Source organism: Juglans microcarpa x Juglans regia, chromosome 3S, assembly GCF_004785595.1.
Source record: "Juglans microcarpa x Juglans regia isolate MS1-56 chromosome 3S, Jm3101_v1.0, whole genome shotgun sequence".
Classification (NCBI taxonomy): domain Eukaryota; kingdom Viridiplantae; phylum Streptophyta; class Magnoliopsida; order Fagales; family Juglandaceae; genus Juglans; species Juglans microcarpa x Juglans regia.
Window position 1 is genome coordinate 15480553 of NC_054599.1, and position 9513 is coordinate 15490065.

At 35.8% G+C, this 9513-nt stretch overlaps 1 protein-coding gene across 1 annotated transcript; it reads right to left on the reverse strand.

Annotated features, from left to right (window-relative positions):
- Nucleotides 1–6583: 6583 nt before the first annotated feature.
- Nucleotides 6584–9108, reverse strand: LOC121258231 (cytochrome P450 71B10-like). Its single transcript, XM_041159660.1, has 2 exons — nucleotides 8142–9108; nucleotides 6584–7426 (listed from the first exon to the last, which is right to left on the reverse strand). The coding sequence occupies exons 1-2, from the start codon at nucleotides 9051–9053 to the stop codon at nucleotides 6812–6814; spliced, it is 1527 nt and encodes a 508-aa protein (XP_041015594.1). The 5' UTR covers nucleotides 9054–9108; the 3' UTR covers nucleotides 6584–6811.
- Between the last annotated feature and the right edge of the window lie 405 nt (nucleotides 9109–9513).

Consider the following 9513-nt stretch of genomic DNA (forward strand, 5'->3'; position numbering starts at 1 on the left):
ATATTGATAATTTTAGAAAGTGATGATATATTTTGGAATTATGAGGGTTTTAAGTTTTGAGGAATTAAAATAGGTTATTTTAGAAGTTTAAATTTAAATATCGAAATACATGATTGATTGGAAACTTACAGAAATTACGTGATTATTTTTATAGGTGATGATTTATAGTCGACTCGACATTTTTGATAAAAATTCTGGAAAAGCTAAGTCGTCCAGGTAAGCGGGGTTCCTATGCTAGATTTGCATAAAAAGAAATGAACTGAGGTTGGTTTGTAAAAATATACATGTTGTTTTAAAAAGAAAAAATGAAAAACAACCTCAGTATATGCTTTGCATTCACTCATGAGATACGTATGAAAGAGAAAAGAAATGTTTTTGACATGAAATGTGTAGACATGAGCAATATTAGACATGTTTCTGAAATATGTAAATGAGCGAATATGATATCATTGAGATTTTTATGCATGTGGTATGAAATGATTTGGATCTGTTTTTTATCAAATGGAAATTATATGAATATGTTTCGCACATGTTTTGATATGATATGGATCTGATAAAACTTTGGCATACTTATATGTTCTGAATCTGATTCTGAATATGGTTCTGATATGATGATACTGATTCACGTGATATGATTGGTACCAACATGATATGATATGATATGAGTGCACCCACTTTAGAAACAAAGTGATCTTTTACGTGTTCTTTACTGTGTGCACACTCGGGGCTCCGAGATTAAAAAAGGGGAAGTTTCACCATATGATACTGCCTAGTTTGACCACCGGGGATAGCACAATCCTACCACGGGGGTTAAACATGGTATATGATATGATACGATATGACATGATATGATAAGATGAAGATGATCAATTATGTTATGACAAAGCGTTTTTTAATATGAAATGGATATTTAAATATGAACAGTTAGTTTTCGAATATGAAAATGGTTTTGAAATACCAAAAAGGTCTTTGATTATGAAACGGATCTTTGAATATGAGCAGTTGGTTTTTTAATATGAAAATAGACTTTGAATATGAAAATAGTCTTTGAATATGGAAAGTGTCTTTAAATATGAACAGTTAATTTTTGAGTATGAAAAGTCGCTTTGATTTTCTGATAACACGCTTCTGAGATCTACATATAAAAATGAAATGTTTTGTTTCTGCATACCGGACTTTTTGAAATGGCTCATGTTTACATACTAGTATATGTTCTCTGCTTACTGAGTTGTTGATAACTCACCCCATTACCTTCTTATATTTTCAAATGACATTGATTGCCCAGCTTGGGGTCAGAATTAGAAATTGGAGCTTGTCTAGATATAGATAGAAAATCGAGTTCCATTATTAGTAGAAGGGTATAACTTGAGTAATAGAAGTACTTTGAGTTGTTTGGACCCATTGAGATTTAAAGATGTATCGTTCTGTTTTCTTTGAGATTGTTGAAAAATTGTGAACCCCTTGGTTTATGTTATTTGTAATGATGACTTATGGAGTTTCTATTATTGTTATTTTGAAAAATATGAGATTGTATACTATTTATGAAGTCCTTGAAAATTTAAATGTCTGGAGAGACAGGTTTGTAAGTGACAGGTAGTAATTCTTCGAAGCTTACGGATACGGGGCGTTACATACCAAGCAAACACAAACCCTGTACCTCATCATCGAACTTGATACCCATTCTATCCAACTGATTACTTATTCCTTGGAATGTGTTCAAGTGATCTGTCAACAGAGTTCTATCTTGATATCTCAAAGACATCAAATGCTTGATAAGATCAGATACATTTTATTGTTTCCAGTCTTGCGAGCATATAATTGTTCAAGTTTATTCTCGAGTGTATGTGCATGTGTCTCCCCACTAATATGGTTCAAAACATTATCAACTACCCACTGTCTGGTGTACCCACAAACTTGTCTATGTTGCAAAGTCCATTCTTCATCAAATTTATTTTCTGGCTTCTCAGTAGCAAACACCAGTAAATGAAATTGCTTCACAAATAAAAGGTCTTCCATTTTCCTTTCCAAGTATGATAATTAGAACCATTCAAAGTAACCATTCTACTCAAATTAGCTTCCATTATTCAACACAAAATATTGAACGGCTATAACCCGTCTCTAATACCACTTTGTTAGGAGAAATCTTAACAGCAACTTGAAATAACCAAACCAATTACCAAACAGTGAAAATAATATTCTGTCACTTTGTGTGAATCTGTTAGGAAATAATTTAATAGAGAATAATCTAAAACAAAATCACACACACAACCAAACAATGTGATAGAAGAGATTTCACCAAAGAAGATGTGGTATTGTTCACGGCTATAGACACCAGAAAGACTGCTCTAAATCCGATCTCCACCGATCGGATTCTAGAGCCTTGAGCCATGAACATATCTGCAAAATTTCAGCTTGATCACACCATAGACAACATCGATCGGAACGTTTGATGGAAACTACACGGCCTACTCTGTTTTTGACAGTCTATTTGTCTTCTTCTTCTCTCACACGATTTTCTTTTTTTTTTTTTTTTCACAAACACTCTTCTGCTAATAGCAGCAGCACTTAGGTTTTAGTAAACTTAATTAAATTGGGCCTAAACCCTCTCTCCATGTGGGTTTAATGGACCCATATGGCCATCCTCCATATAGGAGGGAACCCACACAACAGGAGGCACACTATTCTGCGAGGGATTGAGAGTGTAGAGAGATGTGAAGTCAAAACTGAACTAATGTGTGAAGAATAAGGGATACAGGGAGAGAAAAACAGGGGAAGGAGTAACCAATAGGAGGGAAAGTCGGGGAGGAAGAAACTTACCAAACGGTTTCGTGGTCTCGGGCCGGGCTTTACAGGAAATCTCAAGGAACGACTAGATGCGACAGGATAGATATTATCATGTTGACTTTTCCAAGGCTTTTTGTTTTTACGCCAGCAGTTATACTGGTTGGACTCCCTCCGCTAATTGATTTCCCTAGCACTTTTTTCGTAAATGGCCCATCAATAAGCACGTTTGCAATACTAGAATGGCCTTATTACCCATGGCAATCCCGAACTATCCCCACAAGCTTAACTTGATGGGTTCAATTCCTTTCTGCTTGACTATGGTTTCTCTTCCGGTATACTTTATCCTTCCATGTTCTCTTATTCAAAAATCTTTTAGCATATCAAAATCTGAGACTTCATCTTCATCAATCAGAACATCACATGATATCATGTTTAACTCTCGTGGTAGGGTTATAAACCACCATTATAACCCATGGAAGGGTCGTATCCATTATTATAGCCCATAGTTGAGTCGTATACCATGTTTAACCCCCGTGGTATGGTTATAAACCACCATTATAATCCGTGGAAAGGCCGTATCCATTATTATCACCCATGGTTTGGCCGTATACCATGTTTAACTCCCGTGGTAGGGTTATAAACTACCATTATAACCCGTGGAAGGGTCGTATCTACTATTATAACCCGTGGTTGAGTCGTATCCATTATTATAATCTGTGGTTGGGCCGTATCCACTATTATCACTCGTGGTTGGGCTGTATCCACTATCATCACCCGTGGTTGGGCCGTATCCATTATTATAACCCATAGTTGGGCTGTATGCCACTATTATCACCTGTGGCTGAGTCATAACGGAAAATCTAATAGAACATCATAATCAGACTTATTCAGGATACAAAATCTCATGCCAAGGTTTTTAGATGTCACTTCATATCAAAAGCCAAAAACTGAACAGCTTCTAATAATTTCACATGTTCAAAATAAATAAAATCAAAACACCTTCATTTATTCACAACAAAACTTTTAGATCTCATGCATTAGAACATTTTTATTTCATCAAAACAAAACTAAAAGAAAAATTACTCATATTCGCTCTTTTCTAGATCAGAAATAGAATGCACAAAAAATAGCTCATGTTTATACCAGTAATGAGAAAAATACTCTTCTCTTTCTTACAAATCTCATTAGTAATGCAAAGCAAGTAATTGAGGTTATTTTTACATTTCTTTTTATAAACAAATATATCATGCATATTTTCATAAAACAACCCCAGTTTATTTTCTTTTTATACAAAGTCTAGTATAGGAACCCCGCTTACCTGAACTTCTTAATTTTTTCAAAATTTCCTCAAAAATGCCGAACAACTATTAATCGTCACCTTTAATGCAATCACGTAATTTTAATAAATTTCTAATCGAACACGTATTTCAATATTTAAGCCTAAGATGCAAAAATAACCTATTCTAACTCCTCAAAAATCTAAATTCACGTAATCATAAAATATCGTCACGTTTCTAAATTTCCTCGATATCAATTAATAATTCCGACTTATACATTAATATAATTATTAATTCGATCCAACAAAAATGAATATCATTTTAAAAAACCTTTATTTTAATGTAGTCCAATATAGAAATTGGTATCTCTAGAATATAATCCAATTAAGCACAGTTTAATTTAAATAAAATACCATATGCACAAAATATAAATTTTTGATACCTAAAACAAAGTCCAAAAAAGTATAACTCTACCATGAATTTATACTAAGGTTAAAAATGTAATTAAAAACTCTTGGTATTTTTATAATTGAAAAGGAAAAATTGTAAAAAAAAAAAGGAGTATGAGTTGTGCTACGTATATACTATAAACCATAAATAAAGCCTTGATGGCATTTTCGTAATTACAAGGAGATATGAGTTGTTAGAAAACAAGCTAATATTACATGAAGTACATACGCGAGCAGAGCCTCACTGTGGGGGAAGGGGGTTGCGGAGGAGCTGGGGTACGGTGGAAGGTGGTGATCATGACGGAGCACTAAGAGAGAGAGAGAGCACGGAGGGTGAGACGAATTGATGAGAGAGAGAGTGCACACTACAAACTGAGAGAAATCGAGAGAGAGAGAACGAAAGCTCACCGTGCGGGAAGGAGTTGTGCAAAGAGCTGGGAGGTGGACAGTGGCTACGTCAAATGCTGGGTGGCCGAGTGCAGAGAGATAGAGTGATGAGAGAGCCAAGGTGATGATCAACCAAAAATGGCCATCTCAGTTCTGCTCTGTTTTCGGATTGCAAAAACAGAGTTGTTCAGCTTCAGTTTTGTGTGGGTGTCGCACATGTTTTGTGGTGCAGGAGGCAGCAATTGATGGTTGCTATAGTGAGTGTATTCTGACTTTGGGATAATGAAAAACTAATGTGAGGGAGATGGAGGGTGGGTGGTTTCCGATCAGGGTTGGTTTTCTGAAGCAGCAACGCCACGAATCCCGTGTCTCGGGCTGGCCTCATTAGCGGCTATGGAGTGATTTTCCTTACGGTGGAGAGGTGCTTTACTGAAGGTTTGCGGCTCCCAAATCTTGTTCCATTATCAACATGCAATACGTAACATATCTAGGAGATGGGAGGTGTAGGGATGGCGACGGAAGATACTTTGGCTTTAGGGAGTGGCTGACGACAAAGGAGCCTTGGACAGTTTCTCTAAGCAGAAGAAAAAAAAAATACCTCTGCTTCTATAAATACGTCAAGTGGTTGAAAAACCCTAGAGGAGAAAAATGTGAGGCGTACACACATGGAAGTTATAACTATAAAAAGAAAACTACAACCCTAGAGAAAATAAAGGTAGAGAAGAATAAATGCAATGCCAATACCTATCTATTATGCGCACTCTTGCCGTGAAGGTCGTGGGGGTAGAAACGTGCATGCCAAGGATGTGAAGAATAACCCTAGGGGAGAAAATAGAAAGAAAACGTGCGTGGATTGGGGCTGAAAATGGTTTCATACGAATTTAGGCTTGTTGGGCCCACTTCTTAATTTATAAAAGGGTTTCGTCTCACATTCTAAACTAGCCTTCATTCCACAATTTTTCAGGCTAAAAACTCAAAATAAATCTCACTTGATCTATAAAATATTAACCAAAAATAATCTAAATATCAAGCCCAAAAAAAAAAAAGTTCATAATCCATCAATACAAATTCTGGGTCCGTAACCTATTCCTAAAATTATTCGCTACAATCTCAGTGAGTTTTTCATCTATATTAAAAAAAAAAAAAAATCGAACACGAGTTTCGTGCTGGGTCCGAGTGTTACACTATGACAAGCTAGTGTAGATTTCTTGGCATCAACCCCATCTTTTAGTGTGCCAAGAAATGATCTACTATTTTTTAGTCAAATACTGAAACCAAGTATTTTGCTATGACTCTCACCTCTGCTGAACCCATTTGGCTCTCTATTTTCCGTGACCATGTGTGGTGTTATCCTTATCTCCTCCAACTCTATTTTGTGCATGGCAATATATATGTCCAATCTAGCCATGACTATTAACAGAAGTTACATCACTTTTCATGTGCGGAGTAAGCATCTCAATGTTGACTATCAATATCATGTGCGGGAACGTGTGGCTGTCTCGATCTACTTCAAACCCAAGTAGGTGACACACAACTCGAATCTCATCAAAACTGGCTACTAGCCCCTGCTCGATTATTCAAAACATTAGATTGATTGAGATAATCAATTTGCCATGCTAGTGGCCTGGTATGGAGACTTGGCAATGTATATGGAGGGTATATATAAGATGAAAAATGCTAAATATATTTAATAAAAACTTACAAAAAATTTACTTCTCCTCGTGTCAGTATCACATAAGATATTATATTACATGAAAGAGAAGTAAACAATTATCTCCGCAAACAAACATGCGTATAGACTAATTAACCGCCATTTATTTCGCTGCGGTATATATTACAGGAAACTAGATATTCCCTAGAAGATATTCTTGGTTGCTTTCGAGTTCATGTCATCATCTGATTGCCAACTTGCCACTAAAACAACTTGACTGGCACAAGATTAAGAGCTGTTTTCTTGCTGGTAGTAAGGCTAAGACCAAGCGACTCTTCCATGTTAATATCTTCCTCCTTCATCCCAGGCGGCAATTTCCAATCGAAACAATACAAAAGATTCGCCAGTGCAAGCTCAATGGTTGATGTTGCCATATATATCCCAGGACAACCTCTTCGGCCAGCTCCAAATGGCAAGAACTCAAAGTTTTGCCCTTTATAATCAACGGAACTATCGGTGAACCTTTCTGGGATGAACTCTTCTGGGTTCTTCCAGTATTGGGGATCTCGTCCTATTGCCCAAGCGTTAACTTGTATGACTGATTGAGGGTTAATGTCATAACCGTTGAGCTTGAAGGGTACCATGGTTTGTCTTGGGAGAAGTAGAGTGGCTGGAGGGTGCAACCTAAAAGTTTCTTTCATTATCATCTTGAGGTAAGGAAGGTGATCCGTGTCAATTTCAGTGACTCTTCCTTTGTTTCCAACGATTTTTCTGACTTCATCTTGTGCTCTCTTCATCACTTTTGGGCTCCTAACAAGCTCTGCCATTGCCCATATCATGGTAATTGCACCAGTGTCGACTCCACCTAAGAAGAGATTCTGATGACAGAAAAAATATTGCATTTAGCAGATGAAAACCTCTATTAATTCGTAAATATAAACCTTGAATATGAGATAATGGAATTAATAGCCATTGGGGAAGAGATAGGAAGTGGGTTTATTTGGTTAAGAGGAATTTAAACAACTTTCCCAAACTTTCAAACAAACAAAAAAAAAACAATTCAAACTTTTTCAAATCTCAAAATAAAAATCATATTAAAAAATTATATTTTAATAATATTTTAACTTTATAATATTTTTTATTCAATTTTTTTCCTCTCATTTCTCAAAACCTAAAAAATACTTAATTTAAACTATCTCACTACTATTCAACAATCTTACTACTATTCGCAAAATTCTTATCTATCTCATTCTCCAAACATCCCCTAATGTTTTCTTCAAACTACGTTTGGATATTGATATAATCTCAGATAATCTGTGAATAATTATAAAAAAGTAATAAATAGTAGTAAAAATTGTTAAGATTTTTTACTAGAGCTGAGAAATTGTTTAAATATAATATTTTTAGGATTTATTTTGTTTTTAAATTTTTATTTTTACTTTTGTGCTTTTTACTTTTCAATTAAATCTAATTAAATCATTGAATAAAAAGTTGAAATAGAATTTTTTTGACTTGAAAGATGGTGGAATTGAACTTCAAAAAAAAAAACGAACTGAAAAAAAAAAAAAGGCTTAACCAATCAAGACCAATTACCAAGAGGACTGCCTTAATGTTTTCTTTAGAGAAGTGAGCAGCATCAGCCTCGGTTTGCTCCCTCTCTACTTTCAACAGCACATCAATAATGTCTTCATGCTCTGGTTTTGTTCTGTCGGGCTCGAGATGAAGATCAATCACCTGTTGGAAAAAATCATCCAACTCATGGAAAATCCTTTCCAGCTTTTCAAGTCTACCAGAGAGCCTGTCCACAATCCACCCCACGTATGGAACGTACTCAGATGCATTGAAGCTTCCCATCATGGCTTCAGCATCATTAACAACGTCTTGAAACCTTTCATTATCTAAATCACTCCCACGGAAACTCTTACCAAAAGCAATTCTAAAAGTCACATTTGCAGTGAGACCAAACAGCTTCTCAGACAGATCAACAAAAGTTGCAGAAGAAGAAGACTTCCATATTGAATTGATAAGCATATCCACTTCTTCTACCCTAATGGATCGATATGACTGCACCCTCTTCACACTAAAAACCTCAAGAACACATATTTTTCTTATCTCTCTCCAATATTGGCCATAAGGTGCAAAAGCCATGTCTCGATAATTGTATGTGAGTCTTCTGGCGGTGTCTATGGGCGGTCTGCTGCAACAGTCAAGATCATGAACTTTTAAGACCTCTCGGGCAGCCTCAGCAGAAGATATGACAATATTTGGGATCCCGCCGAGATGAATCAGCATAACAGGGCCATACTTTTTGGAGAGTCTCCAGAGAGATTGGTGACGCAATTCACCAAGTTGATGCAAGTTACCTATAATGGGAAGCTTTGGAGGGCTTGGTGGTGGATGCAGCTGCTTGTTTTGCCTTTGAGCTGCTTGCTTTTTTTTCATGAGCAGCAGCAGAGGAAGACATATCAGAAGAGCAATCCACACGAGTATGGCATAAAGATTCATTGTTGAAGCTTGATCTTTTGTGTTCAACCGAGTTTCCTAGCTCTGAAATTGTTCTTCACCCCTGATTTGAAGATATATAAGGAAACTGAGCAAAAGAATAATGTTACATATAGTCATAAAGTGCGTAAGTATTGTACAGTTATTTTGAAAAAAAATAGAGTTAATTATTAAAAAAAAAATTATTCATGTACTTTTTATATTTATTTTTTATTTTTAAATGATTGTATAATATTTACACATTTACAATTATAATTATCATTTCTAATGATAGGAAAAATGTGCCCTTGTTGTAGTGCCGTAATACCGCTAACTGGTATGCCACTCGTGATGATTTGTGCAGTTTAAGAAGAGTGTAGAAGAACGATGGGATTTTAGATGGGTGGAGCTTTTAGTAATTTACTTCTATATGATCTGTTTCTTGTCCTAGGCTATATTCTTTGTATATATCCTGCAAGGTACT

Coding starts and splice junctions, on each gene's coding strand:
- LOC121258231 (XM_041159660.1), bottom strand. CDS start 9,053: ATGAATCTTTATGCCATACTCGTGTGGATTGCTCTTCTGATATGTCTT. Junction 7,427..8,141: donor ACATTAAGGCAGTCCTCTTG/GTAATTGGTCTT, acceptor TTCTGTCATCAG/AATCTCTTCTTAGGTGGAGT.